At 40.8% G+C, this 24,636-nt stretch overlaps 1 protein-coding gene across 2 annotated transcripts; it reads right to left on the reverse strand.

The window, feature by feature from the left end:
* Nucleotides 1–387: 387 nt before the first annotated feature.
* Nucleotides 388–24,505, reverse strand: LOC147140644 (abl interactor 1-like). Of its 2 annotated transcripts, XM_086043669.1 has the most exons (11): nucleotides 24,274–24,505; nucleotides 14,008–14,175; nucleotides 8,679–8,855; nucleotides 7,344–7,358; nucleotides 7,033–7,139; nucleotides 6,502–6,642; nucleotides 6,061–6,161; nucleotides 5,676–5,891; nucleotides 4,328–4,414; nucleotides 2,629–2,814; nucleotides 388–2,558 (listed from the first exon to the last, which is right to left on the reverse strand). In XM_086043669.1, exons 1-11 carry the CDS (start codon nucleotides 24,388–24,390, stop codon nucleotides 2,383–2,385), a joined length of 1,491 nt encoding a protein of 496 aa, XP_085899795.1. In that variant the 5' UTR covers nucleotides 24,391–24,505; the 3' UTR covers nucleotides 388–2,382. The 2 variants fall into 2 exon arrangements, with proteins under 2 accessions (XP_085899795.1, XP_085899796.1); XM_086043670.1 differs by lacking the exon at nucleotides 7,344–7,358.
* Between the last annotated feature and the right edge of the window lie 131 nt (nucleotides 24,506–24,636).

Raw genomic sequence — 24,636 nt, forward strand, 5'->3', positions numbered from 1 at the left:
CAAAAGGCATTCCACTTTTATGAATTTTCTGAATAAAACTTCACAATTAAGCCCCTTTAGTATACAGTGCTCAGCATAAATATGTACACCCCCTTTGAAAAGCAATATTTTTTATACATTTCTCAGTGAACACAAGTATGTTTTTCAGAATTCTGATTCAGAGTTTGAAACCTTGTGAATTCAATTTTTTTTAATAAAAAAATATAATTTAGCTTAGCTAGGCTTTCACTATGCACCCATTTTTTGTGCGTGCACATGAACAAATCTTATTTACAATCAAAAGCTGCACACTTAGAACTTCACCATGACATATTGATTCTGAGAGGAAACTGTTGGGGTGTACTCATTTATGTTGAGCCTTGTAAATGATTGTATAATGGCATCAGACAGCAAGTTACCCCAGGCATTGTTTTCTTTTTTTTTTTTTAATTGCAGCAACTACGTGAAGGGTCATGCTATGTGCTGCATTGGGGATTTTATGTGCAGCTCATGACATACACTATATGGAAAGAAGTATTGCAAAGATAGCCACTCAATGAATGCCTTGATCACTTGGGAGTTAAATTACTACCGTTAAGCTCTTGTTACTGCAATTCTATACAACCAACTGACGGGAATAGGTTAGAAAAGGATGTTCCAATACTTCTGTCCATACAGTGTGTAGTTTGTGTCAATCGCGCCACTCTTACAGTAAATCAACTACATTCACTACATTGCAGACGATTACAATCAAAATGGCTGACTGTTCTCCCACTGGAGGAAAAAAAAAATCGACCTTGTTACATTTCTCTTTTGATTTGAGGTTGTTTGGGTTGACGATTACTGTTGTTAAGCACCAATGTAAAACACTCAACCAGCAGGCAACAAGATTGTGGCAGATTCTGGACTAGTCTGATGCAGTCAGAGAAAATGACAGGACCAAAGCAGTGCAGCTATTCATACATGGTGATCTCACACACACTTGACTCCTTCACTTACTTCAAGACAAGACACGACTTTGCTACAGTGGCTTGACAGCACATTAGTAATATGCAGTGGCGATGATAAATATGACTGACGGTTTCCACGGTACACGTTCGGCGGCACCGTGGCCGATGAATGCACATTCAAGTCAAAATAATCCAAATGTGTAATCTACTCTTGGCACCACCTGTACTGAAACTGATGGAAATTCACAAGGGGGAAAAAAACACAGACAAATGCACTTTACCGAACTGTTAGCATCTCACGTCACACTTTATATGTACAAGTTATAGCGCAGAGTAAGGAGTGCTTTTTGTATTCTACATACAGCCAGTTGACCGGTTTTAAAGGGATCATACAAATATCATCTAAAACATTAGAAAATGTGCACTTGGACTATTTAGAAGATCTGGCAATTGCTGACCTGATGTTATTTTTTCCATTAGCGGCACAATTACACAAGTGGCTAGCTAGCATGTCTGCCTCACAATTCACCTTCCTGTGTTCTTCCTGTGCTCGTGTGTTTTTTTTTATACAGGTTAGTCTTATTTCTCCTTTCGAAAAACGCGTGCGCTAGGTTCATTGTAAATGGTTGTTGAGATGTGCCCTGTGATCGAGTGGTAATTGCAGCCGAGTATGTACCCTGCCTGTCGCTGAAAAGTCAACCAGTATAAGTTGAAGTTCACCCTAAACAAATATAAGTGGTAGAAAATGGATGTTTTCTTTTCACTACAGATCTTCTACTAAAAACATTTTCAGTGTTTTAGGTGATATCACAATGAATCCCTGAAAGGTGAGGTTGCTTTCTTCCCTCTAACATCTCTTGAGTCAGACAAAACAAGTTTGACATTCAGTCGCGTGCTAATGCACTTATTGATGTTTTTTTTTGTTGTTGTTGTAGTTCAGTCTTGATAAGGTAGAATGGAATTTTCAGGTAGAGGGAACAACTTTGGAACGTGGCCATTCTGTGGGTCTACAGTGCAAGAGGGCTCGGCAACACAATGATAAGTTCAACTCTCAGTGATGCAGCACCTTGTGGAAGAACTGGGTTTAAACACTGCAAATATGATACTGGCTGTGCTGCACTAACATATTAACACAAACATTTACAAATATTCAGCCTTCTCATTTCTCATGAGGCAAAGAGTTGAAGTTTGGAATAAAAACGGCTGCCGCCCACCACCGCGCTGCAGCGCTGCGAAATGCTTTTATCTCCTCCCTTCATGTCAACAGTGTAAACTAACAGAACTCGCGCTTCCAAAAGCTTCAGCAGACATTGTGCTTCTCTTAAACCCAAGTGGTATACTGTATTTCCAAACATTTGGCCATGGCACTTCATCGAAAAGGAGAAGAGCTGCATTCATCTATACACGTTCACCGTTTTACCTCAGAGCCAATTTTAGGTGTGTTTTTTTTCCCCTAATCAGCATAGTGCATGATGGACTCGACGTAGTTTCCAGGGAAGAGTCCGGTGACCCCGTTGCAGACGCCTTCGAACCAGCCGTCGTCGTTCTTCTTGATAATATAAATGATGGCTCCTTCCATGAAGGACAGCTCATCCTCCTTGTCCTTGCTGTAGTCATAGATGGCCACAACTATAAAATGACAGAAAACGACATTAAAAGCAAGTGAACATTCCGGCAAAACAAGGTCTTTTCTACATACCTTTCTCTAGATAGGCCTTCGGGGCCCAGTGGGGATCGCCATCAGCATAGGGGTCACTGTAATGGACAACCGCAGCCTCCTCTTCTTCATAGTCGACAGGCGGAGGAGGAGGCGGGGGCGAGGGCTCCTCAAACACAGCCATGTCCTCGGGTGGAGGTGGAGGAGGGGGAGCTGGGCTGTCTGTTACTAAGGTCAACGAGAGCCGGGGTCATTATAGTTGAATGAAAACTAAAACAAATGGCTTTTTTTCCATTATCGGAATAAAATAAAAACTGTTTAAAAAAAAAAACATAATTAATAGAAACTGCATTTTACGTTTACAAAATCAACTATAATTTTATACAGAATGTCATTTGTTTTCATCTTTGTCAACTAATATCATACATAGCTTTCAGGGTTCATCTTCATTTTATTCACTTTTAGATTGTGGGCAGCATGGCAAGCTAGTGGTTAGCAAGTCTGAGGTTTGAGTTTAGAATCTCAGCTTTGGACATCGGACATCCTGCACATTTTCCTTGTGCTTAAGTGCACTTATTCTGTGGGTTCTTTGGCTTTCTCCAACACCCCCAAAACAACACGCATCTCGGGTTAAGTGAGGACACCAAATGGCCTGTGGGTGTGAATGGTTTATCTACAGGTGACCTGTGATATAGGCTGGCGATTTTTAATTGTCAAAATTGTTTAACATTTGACACTATCTTAAGCATCATAGAACCGTGCATAAAGGATGGCCAAAGATAGCCAAAGTACATTTCCGTATTTTGTCCGAGAAAACCAACACTCCATTTTGTTCAGCGATATCAAATCCCCATAAATCTGCGTTAACCTTGTTATAGACAAAGATGAATTGAAAAGAGGACGCAATGATCTTTCTGCGCAGTAGAGGGCAACAGAATTCATTTGTTTAGAATCTGGGGCATGTTTTAGCATTTCTACCTGTTTTACTACTACAGTACTATTCGGGTGCTGTTGCCTTGCAGTAGGATGAAGTGTTCATACGTCACGTACACAAACTGATTGCTACATTGCTATAGTTATTAAAGCAAGATTATTTTGATACAACTCATAGAGTCTATTGTGGACATGCAGTGCACCGTGTTGTATTCCAACGGGCCAGAACATTTTTTTTTTCCCACCATTATGTTTACCATAGACGATCAACATCAAACTCTATTTTCAACAGACAGGCAGAGGGTGGACCGGGAACTGGCGTCACGTCACATTTTCACCCCTCAGTGGAGCTAGAGCGGGTCGTGAGCTTTATGTGATCCATCGCCATGGCAACAGACAGACATCCAGCACACAGTGCGAGCAGAGGTATGAGTGTAAAAGTCGCCAAGCAAGCAGAGTCAATGTTAAGCAGCATGTGGATGCTGAGAAACATTGAATGCACTCAGAGTGTGTAGGGAAGGTGTTTGTACTCACACCGGCCAAAACGTACACTTGAACATGTGATCAAATCAAATCAATCACTGCTCTGAGATGAGGTGCTAAAATCTTGGTTCTGGGTCCAAACTTATTTTTTTTGTTTGTTTGTTTGTTTTTAGTTTGCATGTTCTTCAGGTACTTTTTATATATCTACCGTTATGACCAGTGAGTGTAAGTTCCGGTTCCATCCACATCATAGCTGCATTAGTGAGTCTGCTTGTATATGTTGGCTATTAAACACCCCGCAGCAACATATTGTCTGAGTACTTACTGCTCTCCTGCATTCTGGCCACAAAGCCGGTCAGAGGGATCTGTGGTGTCAGCTGGACCATCGGAGGAGGAGGAGGAGCCACAGACACTACGGCGGCAACCCACCAGGTGAGAAGAGGCAACAGCGGAGAGAATGTGATGTGGTGGACAGAGAAAAGCACAAGTGAGGAGCGAAGCAACCATATGAATGCGATGGAGCGCCCAGGAATGAGGATTGAAGAAAGGTGAGGACAGAACTATAAAGTATGTGAGGGAAGGCATAGTACCGGAAGCTTTGCTTCTATCTATTGTGCGAGCGTGAGGTGAAATTGCAATAGCTCTGTGGTAGGAACAATGTGGCACATCTTAGATCGAACAATGGGAGCCTCCCTGCCCTTTATTGATATCGAAAACAAAACAGTATTATGACTAATACTCTTGAAGACTGGCTACCGGGCGACAAACTAAATTTCAAAATCAATCAGTGAACGGCTGTAATTTAAATAAGTAAAAGCAATCACAGTTCCACTCTACCCGGACTTTCCTCTGGAGCCAAATGATCAAAATCGAATAAGATCACACAGAAAAATACAACCTCATCTGATGAGGTTTGACAAAGATGAGTATAAATGACCATTTTATGTTAATAGTGTCATCACTGAGAACATCCTTGGATTTCTGGATAACGTGGACAGCAAGTTGCACACAAACCAAACAAACCCAAAGAAATCTTTAGGTAGAGGAAAGCAGCTGTCCTCGTGCAAAGCTAGTGATGCACATGTATTGATTAATAAATATCACTAGTGGCTGTAATCTCAGAGATCACTGTAGAGACACTTCCACCCTCGACTCTGCTCACTTCGCTAAGGGCACATCATCGAGCTGAGTGTTTGTGCGGGGAAAATTCCACCAGGCAGCATGTACTGTGTATGTCCACTTTCTGTAAAAAACACTTGAAAAATCTCAAAGAGGATGTCCCACTTTTGGTAGGCTGCTGATGCAGTGCTGGGTCATTATCGCTTCCCTCATGAGACCCCAAACCTCTTCCCTCTCTGTTTTATGTTGTCCTACGAGAGAAGCCATTAGAGGAAAATGGCTCACAGTGGTGATGTTGCCGAGATAAACGCTGCTGTTCGCCAACAAAACGGCAAAACAAAATGTCTTGGGTTTCTCTAGTGTCTCCGTCCTCTGTTCTTAAAGCACGCCGATTACAATTTCAGAAAAAAATCGGAAATAGAAATAATGAACACCCAGCATCAGATCTTTGAGCTCTTTTACATAATCGTGGACTGAAAATTCCCTACACCAGATTTCTGCCAAAACTCACAGAGATTAAGTGTTGTAAATGAAACAGTAAAACCCACGGTTACCTGAATTCTGCGGGAAAGCCGGAACCCCGTTAATATGTGGCTGCTGAGAGGAAACAGAGGGAGCGCGGCGATATGTCCCTGTGGCCGACACCATGGAGGCCGAGGAGGTGGTGGAGGAGTTATGACGCGAGATCTGCCGAGAGATGGTGCCAAACTGGGACATGGGGATCGGACCGAGCCCGGGACCTTGTGGCACTGAGGCCGAAGATGTCGCCACTGTTGGAGCAGGAATAGCAGCTTTACAGCCTGAAAAGTCTACTCGGTGATTTTCCCCAAAGAGCATCTTTGACATATTTGAGTAAATGTGTTCGTAGACTTCAAACAGTAAAGAAGGTCCAAAAAGATCGAAGCATAGAGAGTGTATCTCAGAGCTGCAAGAACTCACCTTGGCCCATACTGGGAGGAGAAGGTGTCGGGACCGCTAAGGGGACACCCACTCCACTGCTTCCACTATTTTCCCTGCCACCACTGCCACCACTGCTGCCACTGCACATAAAAGAATAGACCAATTAAAAGGATGAGCGAGACAAACAGAATGACTGCATTGGTAATAGATTCTGTTTTGTCTTTAGACGCCAAATCAGTTTTGGACACCTGACAATCTTGGCCACCTAATTATCTGCCTCCCAAAACAAGAAAGTGTGTTGAGTGTTTGATTGGTTCTGTATGTGTAACCAAATGGGAGAGTCGTTCATACCTTTATTTTATGTTATCTATCTTTGTTTTTGAAAAGTGCTACAAAATGTGCTAACAAAATACGTTTTCCAGCGGATGTTGATTGAATTTCACTTCCCCAAAGTGAGTTTGCACCTGAGCTCAGCTGTACCTGTGTGTCCGGGGCCTCTGATTGAGTGAGGCTGTACGTGCAGGGCTCTGCTGGCTGCCCAGCCGGGCTGGGCTTGTCATGTAGTCATTGGGCACCACTGGAGGCTTCACTGGCTCCAGCGTCTTGTACGGGGTATTGCGCCTAGGCAAAGAAAAAAAAACGGTTTAAGAGGTCAAACTGACTCCTTCTGCGGTCAATGAATATGAAAATGACTTGAGTTGGTGGGTCTTCCAGAGAGGTCTAACCCATCCTTTAATTACTTTTTTACTCTCAATAATAGAGTATTGTCGATTGCGTTGGTCACACATACCTAAGGAAGCAGACTTAAAGAGCTTTGGATACTAATTGCTGATAGCTGCTTCTGGTTATTCAAAGAGCCAATTTAATTACCTCAAGCAGCGGAACAAACACATTACACAGTAATCCTATCAACATTCACGAGCAAGCATCCAGAATAAACAGAAACACAACAGTTGGCCCTGGTTTTCCTTTATTAACACACCGTTTTTTTTTCTTTTCATCAACTCTTACCCCAAGGTACCGCGGCCAGCCATTGGGGGACTCGGCGGTTTCTGGGTTGGTGGGTTTGTCCTAGACAGTGTCCCTCCTCCTCTTCCTGCAGCATTGGTCCCATTTTGCTAGAGAGAAAATAGAACAGTTAAAAACACTTGACTGTGTTTTGCCCTGTCAGGCACAATTAACATTGAGGGGTCGCACAATCCCATAATTACTGGGTAAAACTTTCATTCATAGAGTTACGTTATTTAAAATGAGAAGGATCTGCCTATTGGATGCTTGCGTGAATATTGTGAGTGCAGATAAAAATGGAAACTATCTCTTACCTTGGCTTTAAGCCACTGAGTGCAAGCAGAAAAAGAGAGAAGAAAGAAAACAGGATATGCTCATTGGTTAATGTTTTAATAGGCAGTCATTTATTTCGGCAACATTAAAAGTGACAGGATGTTAGGAAATAATTAGAGGCAAATCACAGATGCATGCTACACTACAGCAAGTTCAGCTTCAGGTCCAATCTACTGATACTGGATAAACCAGTGATGTTTAGATCGAACAAATTTAAAGGAAGTCATCTCGGGGTGTCTCAGTAACTCCAGCTCAAACTTGGAAAACAAATTGCTTCTCTTTCTGGCAGGGAAATGTTGCCCTGTCAAAGACTCCTCTATTTATCTGCCTCCCATTCTTCTGCCAAGAACCCTGGGGGGACACTTGACAACTGACAGTTCTGTTCTGCCAACAAATGAACAAAGTACAGTAGTGATTTCCGACAGTTTTTTAAACACTATTTGAAGCTAATTGTGACTAAATGCTGTTATTTTCAGCATGGGCCGCTTTAGAAACGATATCCCATATTAGACAACATCAGATATGTTATATGTTACAAATCCGCACTTGTCGCAAGGGCGGGTCAAAAGGGGGCAGTGCATCTTTGCAACAGGTCTGCACAGACCGATGGTGCTACGATATATAGCAGCCCAGATTGGCGAGAGTTTTGAAAAAGTAACATGTTAAGAATAATCTTTCCGCCAATCGTGCCTTTTGCTGAGATTCATCATTTCCAGCAATACTGACTAATCCATTGGAAGAAAAGTGGGGAAGCCAAATCTGTCTGAGGGTGAGCTCCCCCAGGAGCAAAATAAAAGCCCCGATTTTGAATCGGGAGATGTTTGAAAACCCGAAGACTGACACTATCTTGGCAGACACAGAAAGCCGGATGAAGAGACTGACAAAATACACTGCGGGGAAAAAGAAAATGACACCAGCAATCAATGCACATAACTGCGTCGACACATTCAGGGGCACTAACACACACTCACACACACACACACACACACACACACACTGTTTTGTCAAAAAAAGAGGAAAGAGTGGGGAGCAGATGGATCATGTGGAGAGAGAATACACATCAAGCAAGAGGCAGGAATGAGTCAACAAAACATTTCCTCCGGATTCTACATAGAAAGTGAAGGGTCACATTTGGCAAAGACGACTCTTTCCTCTACACTACAGGCCAACTATGAGCTTGTCTTTAGCGCATTTACTGGCATGTTGAAACAACAGCTTCTTAGCATGAAAATATAGTATGGGTTTATATAAAAAGACTGCATTGAAAGAAATGTCCTTGATTTTATTCAGACAGAAATTACCAAAATGAATCTTACTTTTACTCCGTGCCCCACATCATCCAGCAGCGTGTAATCGATCGGTTTTCGAATGTAGCGCACGGGCCGCTCCATGTTGCCCGGGGCGATGATCTTATGGGTGCGAGAGGTGTTTTTATTGGTGGTCAGGATGCCAATCTCACGACGGGCGACCTTCTCCTTGTGGATATCCACCGTCTGCGGGAGATAGAGCAGGAAATTAACAGAAAAGCCATTCAATTCGTTTCGCTTCCCTCCATCTACGATACAGGTTAATGTAGCCAGTTCAATAATGTATTTGAAGAAGAGGTCCCCTAAATTTCCTGTTCCATTCTGCTGTTATTTCAAAATAGTTTTTACTCTTGGTCTATCTGTGATGAACACTTACATTCCGTCAACCTACAAACTGAATAACCAATTTAGCTGTAAAATGGAGAGCAAATGGGAAATAGCATATGAGTGACATCTACAATCTACCTTCATTTACTGCTGAAGGCATGAACAATGGAAAAAGAGTAAGTTTGATAGGCATTTCTATCACAGCAACAAATGAGCTCAGGTCCGTATTGGAAGTAGAGTGCCTCAGTGTGTTGAGAACAAGTGCTACAAAACTGTTTTGAACAGCAAACACATCATTCAGCTTCCTTTTCCTCTCTTCATACCTCTGTTCAAATGCCTGGGTTTGGTTATCGAAAGATAAGATTTAAAAAAAAAAAAAAAAAAAAGATAAAGTTTCATAACTTTTCCACCATTATTGTGACCTATAACCTGTACAATTCAATTGAGAAATAAATAAATTAGTGCAGTCAAAAGATATTTTTTTTTAAAACTAATTAAATCGCAAAACTTTACATAATCGTGATTGATCCTATTTTTCAACTACAATTTTTTTACTAAGCTTGGAACCGTTATTTACTTGAGTAAAATCTTGGAATTAATGTGGAAAAAAACCCAACTATATTTAGATAATTAATTTGTTGGGTTTTTTTACTGAATGAAATTTAAATTAATCTCCATAGTTAATGCTTTAATTTTGACAGGCCTCAAATAAATCTTTTGATAGGTGAAGTAAATGTAGGAGAAAAAAAAACTGATTGATGGTTGCACAAGTGTGCCCACCCTCTTAAAACGGGGATGTGGCTGTGTTCAGAGTTACCAATAACATCTAAACTCAAGTTATATAGGAGTAGAGGTGCAACAATTAATCGACTATCAAATATGCTGATAATTATTTTTATACTTGACTAATCGTTTAGAGGCCTTCTTCATTTAAAATTCTCTGAATACTCCGAAATTGAACATTAAATATTGCCAATATTTGCCTATATTTCTATTTTATGTTATGGACCAAACCAGTAACTGAATAATAATTAATTTGTGTGAGCGCTTCTGCACTATATATATGAAATAATGTCATGTTTTTTAATAAAGATGTGGAAATTGAAACGTGTTTTTGATTCATCGGCCAAATAATCAACACATTAATTGATTATTAAAATAATCGTTATTTGCAGCCCTACATGGGAGTCAGCGTGCACCTGCCATCATTTAAAGCGCCTTTCATTATCCCCAAATAAAGTGTGTGGAGTGTTTATATCCACTGGAATTTGAAGAAACTGCACAGAGATAGACACACTGACCTCTTGTCACACTGCTGCATGTGGACAGAGCACATGCAACACTTTTTTTTTTTTTTTTCAGGAAACTCCAGGCAGGACTCCTACATTAGCCGGGAAGTTTAAAAAAAAAAGTTTCCTGTTGGTGATAAGCAAGAAGACACAAGGGCAAGTATTAGCCCGGCCAGATAGCGAACAAACGAGACAGAGGGACTAATTGAGAAATGTATGTCACATAAAGAAAGAAGCATGAATGCTCCAGTTCTGGAGGTAAAGACAAGATGTCAGCATTTCAACTGATCTACAGTTGAATTTGAATTTCAAACACACACACACACACACACACACACATTAATCTATGACCTCAATGGCGTGTTCTTTTGTAATCTCTGCACCCTAATTAACATCTGGTCATCTGTTCAAACTCTGCAGTGTGATTCTGGCAGCAGAAGGTACTACAGAGCATCTGTCTGTAGCTGTGACTAATAAATCTGCCACAGAAAATAAAATTTCTCTGTACTACTGGAGAATAACTCAGGGGGGATGTGCACGACTTTGTACATTCAGATGACGATTTCTTACAGGAGCAGCTGCCAGCAATTGAAGTATGCCTCATCAGTAGCCCACGTGGTATGTGAATCCCTCCTTGAGGAATGTATACTGACGGAGCCATCATTGACATAGGCTGTGACAGATTTAAAAGGTAAGACTTGAGACAATTAAGACAAATGCTTTCAGTCCCATCTTCAGCAGGCAATGTGAGTAACCGATCTATGCCATCAGTGGCCAATTAATGCCATAGCAGAAAATTCAGGAAGAAGAGGGGCTATTTTGGACCATAACTGACCATGTCTGAGGACAAACGTCAAAGAGCAGAGAGCATCCAACCGTGCTTCGTCCTGAAGCTTGTGGAGTAAAACGGGAGTTGAAAACGCTAAGCAAGCGTGAGTGCCAGTGTCAGGATTTCACTTCATCCCTGACAGGCTCAATGAAGCACACAGGGAGGGGACATTGACTGGTTGACAGGCAGGGGGCACGGCCGTGTGAAGCACAGAAAGAGCATGAGAAAAGGAATAATGAAGAATGAGGGGCTGTGGGTGTTTGGCAGCTCTTCTATGACCGATGCCCTTTCCATGCATGTGTGGCAGTATGTTTTAGCGCAGACGCATGTCAAAACTAACACTACATTTTGGATTTTATAGTTGGCTGGATGGCTGGCATCAGCTTAGTTTTGATAAATGCTAAATGCTCGAGACCGAAGGTACTGGAGCATGATAAGCCTCCATCCTTGCAATGCCATTCTTTTCAATTCACCTTAGCTGACTTGTGAGACAGTAATGTTGGTAATAACGAAAAAGAACATTTAACTTCAGTCAATGGCTATAAAGGGCCTTGAGTTGTTCCAAAACACATTTGAAGACGCTTCTGTGACCAATCCATGGAGAGTAATTTAAAATGATTGTTGACTAGTAATCAGTGTAGGATGAGCGGTTCGGAAGATGGATGGATAGTAATAAGCAGAGCTGGGCAGTCCGTCCCTGGGCCGGACCGGTCGGACCCTCCGGCCAGGCCGGATGACAATTTTTGGGGCGGCGGGGTTGGGGGGTTACAAATTTTTTTAAATGGCTGGACTAAGCATGGCCGGAAGTGTATTTTAGTCCGGCCCCCTAATCGGCCCTCATGCGTGTGACGTGCTCGCAAGGCGGTCAAATTTCATCTCAGCCTACTCTGTGAAAGGCTTCTTTTTAGGCTTCTTTCAAAACAACTTGTGTCCGGGAGTACATTCAAGCTGCGCGCAGCACTCAAGTATGGCACATCATGCACTTTCCTACTTCCGGAAATACGCCATAGCAAAACTGCTGTGTAATGGTTTGCTGGCATGCTTTTATTTTGAAGGAAGTGTGAAGGAGGAGAAGTGTGGAAAATAAGTAACTTGTTGAATGCTTGCAGACTTGTCGTCTGTTGGACCCAAATAATTATACAATACGACAAAACCAACCCCAGGGCTCGCAATGGAAGTAAGTACAGTACACGCAGCTGGATAAGTACGTGAGTAAGTGGCGCGTTTGAAGCGTGTCCACAGCGGGTTTGAATATTAAGTTAGCCAGCTAATTGTCTTTAAATAAACCTCTTCCGTTAGCATCTCTCCCGCCGGGGCATCATGTACGTTTATTTGTTTTGTTTTGTTTTGTTTTTCGGGGTGCGGGGGTCGGAACGGGGCGGGGGCCGACAATGTTTATGAATATGGCCGGGGAGTCGCGGCCGGAAGGGTACCCAGGTCAAGGGTCGCGGGTCGCGGCCGGACAGGCAAAAAAGGGTCAAGTGCCCAGCTCTGGTAATAAGTAAGTGTTTTAACGTCTGCCTATTATTATTTATCAATGGAAAACAAAAATGGCACTCTCCAATGATGGTGCTGTACTGATATGAATTTGTGAATGTTACGTTTTTTTAAAGGGAAGTCAACCCAAAAACTTACTTTCCAATAATATGTTCTATACGCCTCCACTAGTCTAAACATGGCATTGTGATTAATGCTGCAATTGTGTAATAAGAGTTAAGCAGCAAAATCCACCTGTTTTTAGCCATCTCAGGGGGCGGCCATTTTGTCACTTGCTGTCGAGTGAAAATGACATCACAGTTGCCCAGGGCTCAAGTAACCACCAGTCACGGCTCACCTGTTTTCTGAAGCTGAGAGATGATTGGTCGTTACCTGAGCCCTGAGCAACTGTGATGTCATTTTCAGGTGACAGAAAGTGACAAAATGGCCGCCCCCTGAGATGGACAAAAACGGGTGGATTTTACTGCTTAACTCATATTCCACAAACACAATATCAATCACAATGTCGTGTTTCGACTAGTCAATCAATCAATCACATTTTATTTATATAGCACTTTTCATACATAAGAATGCAACTCAAAGTGCTTTAAAAAATTCAAAGCAAAACATAGAATTATCTTCAATCAAAAGAAAAGATAAATTATTTAAAAGTTGTTGAAAGCCAAACTAAAAAGGTGTGTCTTGAGCTTCCTCTTAAAAATATCAACAGTCTCTGCAGACCTGACATCCTCTGGCAGGCTATTCCAAAGGTGAGGACCAAAACGGCTGAATGCAGCCTCGCCATGCAGTTTGGTCCTCACCCTTGGAATAAATAAAAGGCCCGCGCCAGAGGACCTCAGGATCCGCGAGGGCTGGTATGATAAAAGCAAATCAGAAAAAAAAATTGGGGGTTGATTTAAGAAAAATGTTAACCATAGGACTACCCATTGACATAATATAACAAATCAAGATTCTTACATCATGAAATGATTCAGCATATACTGTAGAAAAGGGAAGAAAAGGAAACTAACTTTAGCTGAAAGTCACTGGAATTAGATAAAATTTGGGCAGGGATGGGCAATAACAGTGGTTGTGACATTATCCATTGTTTGTGACCTCAGGTTTCAAAGGGTTAGCGTTTCAAAGTAGGGTACTAAAGTACTGCGATCGGCTGCATCGGGATGGTTCCAGCTCGTCCTTTGACCCTAATGAGTACAAGGCGCTATAGAAAAATGGATGAATATTGTAGAGCATCATATTTTTCAAAACAGGAGATTATCTTCATTTCAGATATGCAGGGTTTCCATTGTGTTCCAAATTATGTCACTTCAGTATCGATTTAATGCCGGATGACTAACTTAACTCAGTGACTTTGGTGCTGGTGTGAATAGATCTTCTACGGGTGAGCTTTATGTACCTGGGAGATGTGGTTGATGGAGGACTCCATGCGTCGTAGTTGTGAGGCCTGGATGTCCAGTAGCTGGAGCACATTATTGGCTAAGGCATTGATTTGGTAAGCCACGCTGGCCAGAGACTGGGTGGTGTACGACTTGGTCTCCTCCAGGGCCTTCCTCTTGTCTTGAGCCTGAACAAAGAGAAGAGTAAGAAAATCGGAGGTGCTCTCTCATTGTTAAAGTCCTGTGTGTGCAAGGAATTTTCCCAGTAGCTAGTACCGGACGGGTTTGGTACAGGTGCATGGCTGGAGTCCAGCCAAGTGAGTAGCAATGGCAAAACATTTCATAGAATCAGAAACCTTCACCCGGCAACTTCAACCATCTCCGTGTGTCTTTAAATAGCTTGGAGGAACTGAAAGACATATTTATAGTTTGGAGATAAAACAAGGCTCCACATTGATCAACTCTTTAAGGAGGAACAGTCATCAGGACTGCAAAGTTGAATATGCTACAGCACTGCTGATTTTTCTATGAATCACTTCCTATTCTGTAAGGCACAGTACCACAAGTTAAAAAATGTTTTACTCAAACACAGAGGGGAAACTACCGCAAATTACACAGGAAATCAAAAGAATATGTGCGTATGTTAATAGTTTAACCAGTTAGGTCATTGGTGACAAAAACACACTTAATACGTTTAACCCATAGGAGTAGCCAACATAGCAGAGTTGTCCAATTAAATCCCTTTATCTAGTTTATGATGACTTGATTACATTGTTCATGTTCTCTATTCTCATACTGTAATATGCTGACGTTTTTTTGCCAGTTGCTGCCAGAATATGTGTACAATGCTTTCACAGAACATACCCCCCATTCACTCCTTATTGGAAAAAATGCACAACATGCTTAACAGGAAAGTTTTCATGTTTTGTTGTTGGGTTAATGGCCTATGCATTTTGAGCAGATTTCAAAATACAATACAGGACTGAACAATATGGCCTTAAAATAAAATATCAGATATCAGATTTTAATTACATTATTCCCTTTTTGCATAGAGCAAAAAGCAAACGACAGTGGCATTATTTAAAACAAGTTAAGCTATTTTAGAAGTTGAAGTAGAAGTTAGTAGACAGAAACGCAATGGAAGCCCATTTAAAATGAAAGGCAGGCCATCACTGGTCTGATAGGCAGATGGACGGTTGGCGGAAGGCGATAAACGGACCGGGAAATTTTAGTAAAATGCCCAACTCTGGCAAGGAATTGACCTGGATGTCACTATTTTAAACACAACCTAAAGTCATGTTTTTTTTAATGTAAATAATAAAATAAAAACATAATACAATATACAGCATATGTACAGTATATCATCGTTGTCATGTGAAAAACACTTATCTCCATTTTTTTTTCATTTTCTTATTTCTACATGAATGGTGTTTCTGCATTACAGAGATTGCATTAATGTGAAAATTTTAAAAAAAAGTTTCCCAAATTGGAGATAAGTGTTTTTCACAGGACAGCGACGATATGTTAAATATGACACATGGTCAACTACGAGTAACACAAATACACATATCATCGCTGTCCTTTGAAAAACACTTATGTCCATTTTTGCAATTTTTAAAATTTTTACGTTAATGGGTTGTCCGTGTTTCGGAAAATTTGCAACAATTTGTTTACAGTTGCCCCCCTCTCGCTATTCACAGGGAATATGGACCAGGCCAGCCCGCTAATATTGAAAATCTGCGTATAATTGAAATGCATTGCGAGAAAAATATATATATTTCACACATTGTATATATTTTAAAATGAATGGGCTGATTAAGCGGTAATCAGTATTTTTTTTTTCTGCAACAAATCTGCATTGGCGTCCAAAAATTCATATCATTCGGGCCTGTGTACAGAAGTGGGAACATGCTTTGAATTACACAATTGCGAGAAAAATATATATATTTCACACATTGTATATATTTTAAAATGAATGGGCTGATTAAGCGGTAATCAGTATTTTTTTTTTCTGCAACAAATCTACATTGGCGTCCAAAAATTCATATCATTCGGGCCTGTGTACAGAAGTGGGAACATGCTTTGAATTACACAATACGCTACAAAAAAGCTTTAAAAAACTAAAATCATTCGTCAGAATAAATAAACTCAAATTGAGAGATACAATCAATTAATTACCCTAGTGCAATACAAATACACTGATTTGATAACAAATTGAGATTTGTGGAAACTTGTTGATATATCTTGCCACACATTTATTAACTGAGAGAAACACAAACCACACAAAAAAAAAAAATCAGTTCATAGAGAAGCAATATTATGTGCACACGGGCATATGATTTTTTCCACTTCAATATATTTAAACAAAATGTGTACGTGTGTATGTACACAGCAATGCTATGAAACCATAGATGTGTGCTACAGCCATTAAAAAAATAGACATGGTTGTCATCAGACAGCGATGACATTAGGATATGATAAAATGACACTCAACCATCTCTTCTGTCATGACAAAGTAATTGGTTAATGGCTTCAGGATTAATGCATGTACAAAGTCAGTTGGCTTGAAGTAAAACACACATGCAACTGCACAAGAAGAAATTGACGTCTTTCTGCAGTGGTTGCACAAGTTGCAACACCGCAATGCATCATCCAACAGGGAGACTGACAGTTTTGAGGGAGCAACACATAATATCAGAACTAACTTCTGATATTTTTTATGTTAGTTAACCACAACCATAAACACAGGATTCAGGAATAAATATATCAATTATCATTATGAATTCATGAATTAACAGTCCGCGGAGGTCATTATTATATGTTTATATTGGTACACTACTCTCACAGTATGTGAGTATAAAAACAATTAATCATCTCAGCAGCTAAAAATAATAAATGAACATATTATCCACATTTCCAGCTGTTTTGTAAAAGGTTCTAACACTTGGATTTCATGTTATTCTGTTCATGCTCAGAGATTATCCTTTGCCTCGTTTTAAAGCCCTAATCTAAAAATCCCATCAGTGTTGTTTAAATGCCATAAAATCATGATGATTCACCATCAACTGACATTTGAAATGTGTGTCAATGTAATAGTACCAGCATTATTTGTTCTGTGGGCATTAAGATTGAGGTTATCACAGTTCCAGAGACGTTTGTGTAAGAGCCTGTACTCTGTCATGCCCCTAATTGTGCAGGGTTTGAGACTGCAATCACATTGGTCGGAATTGCGGCCTGTTTTTCAACATATGCGAGTAAGAATTTTTTCTGGTCGTGTCGGTCCAAGTGCATACGTTTCATGCTCCCACCAATTCAGGCACTGTATTTGACGTGCTCCAAGTAGCACGTCGGTTGATGACGTGTTACGTGAAGGCACAAATTTGTAGCGCTTGCCACCGTACTCAACTTTCATTCGGCAATGTTCGCATACTGCATGTGTCATGTGCCGATACACCTTTCCTGGTAGTTTAAAATATACATATTGCTCCCAAATTTGTGCTTTGGCTGTAAGTGAAGCTAGCCTTTCACTTCTACCGTCTCCGTCCATGTTATGATTTCTTCTTCTACTGTTAGCAGCGCTTCCGGTTTACCACCAGCACCGAACCTGGTCGAAATGTGTGCACACTACTCAGCAAGGAGAAGATTACAGAGACGCTCTGGGAGATTTCTGGATGAATGTGCAATATTGATTCGCAATATTGATTTTGTTGCCGATATTGATACGTGTATTGAAAAGAGGTCCGCAACGATATATTCCCGATCGATTTTTTTGAGCAGCGCTCTAAAAATCACCCTCTTTTTCAGTCTTCTATAGTTTCCGCATTATGCGTACGCTGTCTGCTTTGGACATGCACGCAAACGGCAGATGCCCACATTGTTCCATTCATAAAATAAAAGTATTTCCAGACGTCGTATTCGTTCCACGCAGGCGCATTGGTCCACGCATCCCCATCGATGAACACGTGCTGCCCACATGTTCTTATAATCCAAATAGCGATCCAGCAAAAAAAAATAAAATAAAAATAAAAAAAAAACAGACAGCTCCTGTGTTTGCCGTTTTATATAATAACTGTCAGATCTCGTGCGCATCGAAGGTGTCCATCGCTGTTTATGTTCGTTGCTCTGGCAAATGCATGGTTGGGGCGCTTAAATGCATTCAGTCAACACAGACTGAAGACCGGTGACAGAAATAACCCCCGGCCCCTACATATCATTTATGATCAATGTTGACACAGTTGCCTCCACATAAGATTGTGAGATTGTCTATGCCCAGACTTATTGTGAATGAAACACCATCCAATGTCCTGATTGGCCACATTGAGGTTAAACATGCCCATGGCGACGGTAGTGTTTCCGTACATAATGACAATGATAATAGCAAAGATGGGAATTCCGTCCCAGGGACAAAACAGTCCGTCCGTCCCATTTTGTGGACAGATGGACAAGAGTTTTTTTTTTAAAAAGGACAAGGTAAGCAAGGACGAAAGTGGCTTTTTGTCTGCCTGTAATCATCCCTAACAAGGTCAAGTACCGACTGACGTGTTGTGTGGAGTTCTTTTAAAAAGCAAGACCACTGTTCTCTTCTGCGATACCACAGAGCCACCTTGTTCAGATGCCTGCACAACACTTTTCATGTGCATTCCCTGCAGTAATATTCCACAGGCATAGTATGTCCTCTGGTGGTTCAACACATTTAATAACATGGGTTATGCCAGAGGATGCCACACAGACAATGGACAGAAACACGCCCAGCTTGTCTTGTGTTTCTAATCCGGGATAAGGTATGTATTGGGCGGAGGAAAAAGGGGACTGACTAAATGTAAGGACGGAGGCACTTTAAAAAGACGAGGACGGACTGGGGTCGGAGGATGATTATTTTTATGAATGAGGATGGAGTGATGATGACGGAAAGGTGCCCAGGTCGAGGACGGAGGACGGACCAGTAAAATAGGGTAAAGTGTCTATCTCTGAATAGTAGAAAAATGCTCTAAAAAGCAATAAAACAGTCATACTCCAAAAACTATTTGGGGTATGACTGCACCCTAGTCATTGCCTTATACATTCATACTCCCAGAAAAATGCATATGTGTGTAGAATTTAACGTAGGCCAACATTTTAGCAAAGCAATCAATAAGTGATATTAATTGCTAAATACATACAGACTGTTTCATTGAAGGCATTTATTCTGCAATAAAGAAAGGCTTTGTTAACCTTTGGTCAATCAGTATTGAGGGGCCAGAATCGATGGATTAGTATGCCAGGCAGGATGTTTAACTGTGGTTCTCCCAGCGAATGTGGGCTAGGAGGAACGCCCACACGCCCCAACACACACACACACACACACCCACATACCCACATACCCACACACACACACTATGGTTCCTCTGAGTTGAATTGAAAGTTATGCTGCTGTAAATAATGAACATACAGCATTTATAAAAAGTCAAATGAACAGAATATAAGTAAACACATATACGCCTTTTTGTTATGCTCTGATGTCATTTGAAAACATTTGTTTTATGTCTTATTTTAAAATAACATAAAATAAATAACTGGTTTTGTCTGCCGTTGCTTGTTGGAAACAAACTTCCAATTCACACTAAAATATTTTCCAAAAATATTAACTTCAGTCACTGTCAATATTTACTTCATCTCAATCTATGAGACGCCAATCAAGAAAACTATTCATCAGCATGCATGGGAGACAAAACATCTAAGATAGGAACATGCAAATTCAAATATCACTACTACTACTACTAGAAAATTACATCAAGTATGGTAAATTCAACCACAAGAAACAGTCATAAATTAACCATACCAGTCAGATAGGATAGGATGCAGCTCAATAATGACCTCGGTAAGGATACAAAATGGATGGATGGAAGTTTACACTTGTGAAACAGCATCATTTCGAAGTCGGGTTCTTGTAGGGCAGGTTTGGCCAACCCGCGGCTCGCGAGCCACATGCGGCTCTTTGGGGGTTCATGCGGCTCCTGAAGCCCTTTCCAAAAATTAGCTTAGCTGGGCACATTGTGCCCTCAACCCCATTCGGTGTGTACGTGGTGAGGTATGGCAAGTACGGAATGGTGCTAAAAGTTCCTTGCTATCGTCCTGGTCTTGTTTCGCTGCAAAATAATGAGCCTTTCTCTTAAAAGGAGAAGTCAACCCAAACATATTTTTTTCAAAGATATGTTCTATGCAGGCGGTGGTCGACTGGTTAGCTAGTCCGCATCACAGTTCAGAGGTCGTGGGTTCGATCCCGGCTCCGGCCTCCCTGTGTGGAGTTTGCATGTTCTCCCCGTGCCCGCGTGGGTTTCCTCCGGGTACTCCGGTTTCCTCCCACATTCCAAAAACATGCATGGTAAGTTGATTGGACTATCTAAATTGCCCCTAGGTGTGATTGTGAGTGCGGATGTTTGTCTCTCTGTGCCCTGCGATTGGCTGGCAACCAATTCAGGGTGTCCCCCGCCTACTGCCCAAAGACAGCTGGGATAGGCTCTAGCACGCCCACGACCCTTGTGAGGATAAGCGGTATGGATAATGAATGAATGAATGAATGTTCTATGCAGGCCCAATAGTTGAAACAGGGCTTTCTGATAAATATTGCGTTTGTGGAATAGGAGTTTTAATCCACTCGGTTTTAGCCATCTCTGGGGGCGGATATTTTGTCACTTTTGTCGACTGAAAATGACATCACAATTACTCAGGCTCAGATAACAACCAATCATGGCTCAGCTTCCCATAACAGGTGATCTGTGATCATATTCCACAAATGCAATATTAATCAGAATGCTGTGTTTCAACTAGTGGGCCTGCATAGAACATATTCTAGAAAAAAATATGTTTAACTTTTCCATTAAAATTAATTTTAATTAATTAATTTTGCCAGTGTAGCATTTACGCGTGCCACTTCCGGGATTGTGTCACGCGGCCAATCGGGTGCCAGTATTCACAAGAACGGCACCCGATTGGCTGCATAACCCACATGATAATATACATGTCTGAAAAATACACTGATGATTGGCTGACTGGCGCACATGACATTTCTTCCGCGAGTTATGTAAACAAAAGCCAGCCGTGTACGCTTGGAGTTACAGTAGATGAATCTAAATAGAACTAATGTGTAGCGCTGCTCGGTTATGAAATAAATATTAATCACGATTATTTGCGTAATAATTGAAATCACGATTATTCAAGCGATCATTGATTTTTTTTTAATGCAAAACAAGAAAATGTTTAAACGTAAAACATATAAAGACAAGTACATTTCTTTGAAACATCAAATTCGTTTATATACATTTAGCAAATGTATAAATTCAAGTATGACTTCCCTGTGTAAACATAGTGCGTTGGATATATATGCATATTAATAATCGTTTTTTCATGATTATGCCAATTTTGTAATCGTGGTAACAATCATAATCGTAATTGAATTTCGATTAATTACACACTACACAGCCCTACTAATGTGAATTGAAGCACACGTTGATTATGGACACTTTCAACACATTTAGCGGCCTATTTAGATTTATTTCCACATTCATTTTCCTATTTATTTGTTATTTTTCAATCTTTTTTTTATTTTTTGCATATATTTTTTGGTTGTTCTTATTTCCATATATATTTTTAATTCATTTTTTTCAATTGTATTATTTTAATTTTCTGTTTATTTATTTATTTATTTATTTATTTATTTATTTATGATTTTAGCAGTTTCTGTCCTGCAACACAGAAGAAAATGTTATTCAAATGAGGGGGCTGTCCTAAGTGTGTCTTTGGTTGAGCTATTCACCTATTGGTTATCAACATGTCAGTGCAGCAAGCACCATCAGCAACCCAATAGGCGAATAGTTCAACCCCTGCCACACTCAGGACCCTCATTTGAATAACATTTCTTCATGTAAGCATGAAATGCAGAAGAAAATGTGAACATGTACCTAAAGAAATTACATTTTTATTATCTAACGAAATTTTTTTTTTTTCATGCAGCAAAATCAGCAAACTCAATGTATTCTTACCAGAGCTTGGCATTTTACAAAAATGTCCCCGTCCATTTATCGCCTTCCACCTGTAGCTGTGGTACCCTTCCGCCGTCCATCTAGCCGCCTTTTTGTCTGGCCAGACATAACACTAATCGCCTATAGGCCTGTCCACCTATCATTTTGAACGAGCTTCCGTTTGCAACAATTAGCATAATTTGAAAGAGTTTAAAAGAAAGGCGACTAATTGTAGTGTAGCACAAGAAGTGAAGGTTGATATCAAAAAATATTTTTATTCAGAGAGTTGCTATATTTGGATCATACCTTTTGAAAGGTAGAGATTTCAAAAATGCGCTCTGTTTCTACCAGTTCTTTCCAGATAAATAAATTAAATTGTCATAACATCAAAGATAAATGTGTTTCTTTGTTGGAATGGATTGTCAGGGATTTGCCATTTCCTCTAGATCAGCCATATCCTAAGTCCGGTCCGGGGGCCAAATGCGGCCTGCGATCAAATTTTATCCAGCCCGCACCCTCTGACATAGAATTAACGTCTGGCCCGTAGCCGAGTTGACGTTGACGTTGATGCGTATAAAATGCACTCTAAATGCAATTTCGCATTTACACACAAGTGGGCAGCAGCACACTGTCCAACTCCATAAATCTGTGTGACCCTTTCCGGCCAGTTTCTAAAATGGCGACAATGAATGAAAAACGGGAACGTTGACAGCGAGTGCCCACAATTTAACACTAGGAGTACCAGGATTTTGAAACTTGCATCATACAAACTTCTTCGAGTTGGTTCCATGATAAAGGGGCGAAGATCTGAAAATAAATAACTGGAATTTGTCGTCCGTGTTCTATCAGCTACAGAAAAAGTAGTGTATTCTTCTGTCGCTTGATTTTTTTATTAGTTTTGATTCTAATTCCGGTTAGGGCACCCCTAGCGGTGGAAGAAAAAGCCACAGAATAGCCACACCTTTATATAAACCGCATGGTTCAAAACCTATGTAAAATGTAGCGGCTTATAGTCCGAAAAGTACGCATACTGTATTCTTAAATGACAATGTGCTTGTCCTGTTTTGATCTCGCCAATGTTTACTTTCTGAAAGCACTCACAATGAGGTGAATCACCACATTTAATAAACTGTATAAGGTATAGCAAGCAGGTCTTCGGAGTAGTAATCCCCAAATTTCCCACATTTATCATGAGCGCATATATAAGATGTTTTCTGTGTGGATGAATGGCAACAACAAACACATGCATCACTATTTCAACTACATTTGATTTTAATGTCTATGTTATTCATACACATGCACACATTAGGTACACTTGCACAGTCAAATGAGATCCAATACATGGTGATGTCAAATTCTTCTTTGATTTATATGAATTTTGAGTTACATTGTTGACGCAGCATTAAGTTAACCTTATGTGTATCACTGTGGTTGCAGTTCCAAGTACATGCACTACATCATATTGAGATATGTTCCTGGTATTTTGGTTACTTTATTTAGCTTCAAAAAGAGGAAACGTGTTGGAAACGCCCATGTGTGCAATAAATAGCATTCTTACACAAATATAAACACCAAGCCTTTGCAATGGATCATTAAATCCAGTCAAATATACAGTCCACTCACTAACCCGCACCTGCATTGGAAATACATTCAATTCCATTACATTCAACTTCTATTTGCAGACTAACTTACTGATTAGCATGAGACACGAATCATACATTGAACATAGTAATTTAATTATTGTTTATTCGTTTGACTATGATGAGTGCCAGCTTTTCTAGTGTAAGTGTTCTGTAAAAATCGGACGCTAGCTCACCATTTTCAAACGGAAGAAAATGCTGTATTACGATGCCCAAAAAATGTTATAACGCTGCAATGTGACAATGGGGCTCTTGTTTAGACATAACCGGTAAAAAGACGGAGCAAATGTTATTTTATATATGGAGCAATAGCACGTTATGTCGTAAACTGCAGTCAGTGACTAAACACTTGGCCAGAACAACGACACACCCTCTACATAGAGTCTACAACCACCAGCAGCTTTTAACACATCGATGAGAGAGAGGCTCGGTTTCCACACCTACAAAGTATTCGCGTTACCGTCACCACATTAGACGGATGAATCGTTAGAGTGGGTGAAAGGGGCACTGTAGTATTGGTTTGAAGATCATTTCACTCACAAGACGCGCATTTCCTGTCGCGGTGGTCTCATTCACTTCTCCCACCCCAGCACCGCAGACACGACGAAGATAATCATCAAATCATCGCGTGGAAAGCCACATATCTTACCTGAACATAGTTGTTTTCACAGTATTCCGCCACCCGGGAAAGGTTCTGATAGCTCTCGACAAGAGCTCGTTTACCGGCAGGGATTTCCTCCTCTAACAACATTTGTAGCTCTGCCATCTTACATCCCTTTGCATTTCTCTCCTCTCCCTGCCTTGTTCAGTGAGGCGAGGCGGTGATGCTGCTCTGTGGCTCAGAGAGAGAGAGGGGCTCCCCCGCCTGGAATTGCGGAGCCGTAGCCTGCGATGCACGACAGCCACTACGAAGTCCGAGCTACGTTAAAAAGAAGGGGCGGGTGTAGACAATGACAAAAGCAATGTCGAATGTTCTGCTTTGAATGGTTTAACTGATTGAATTAAACAAACC

Source organism: Filicampus tigris, chromosome 10 (genome assembly GCF_054856515.1).
Source record: "Filicampus tigris isolate MCC_2025a chromosome 10, RoL_Ftig_1.0, whole genome shotgun sequence".
NCBI classification, from domain to species: Eukaryota; Metazoa; Chordata; class Actinopteri; order Syngnathiformes; family Syngnathidae; genus Filicampus; species Filicampus tigris.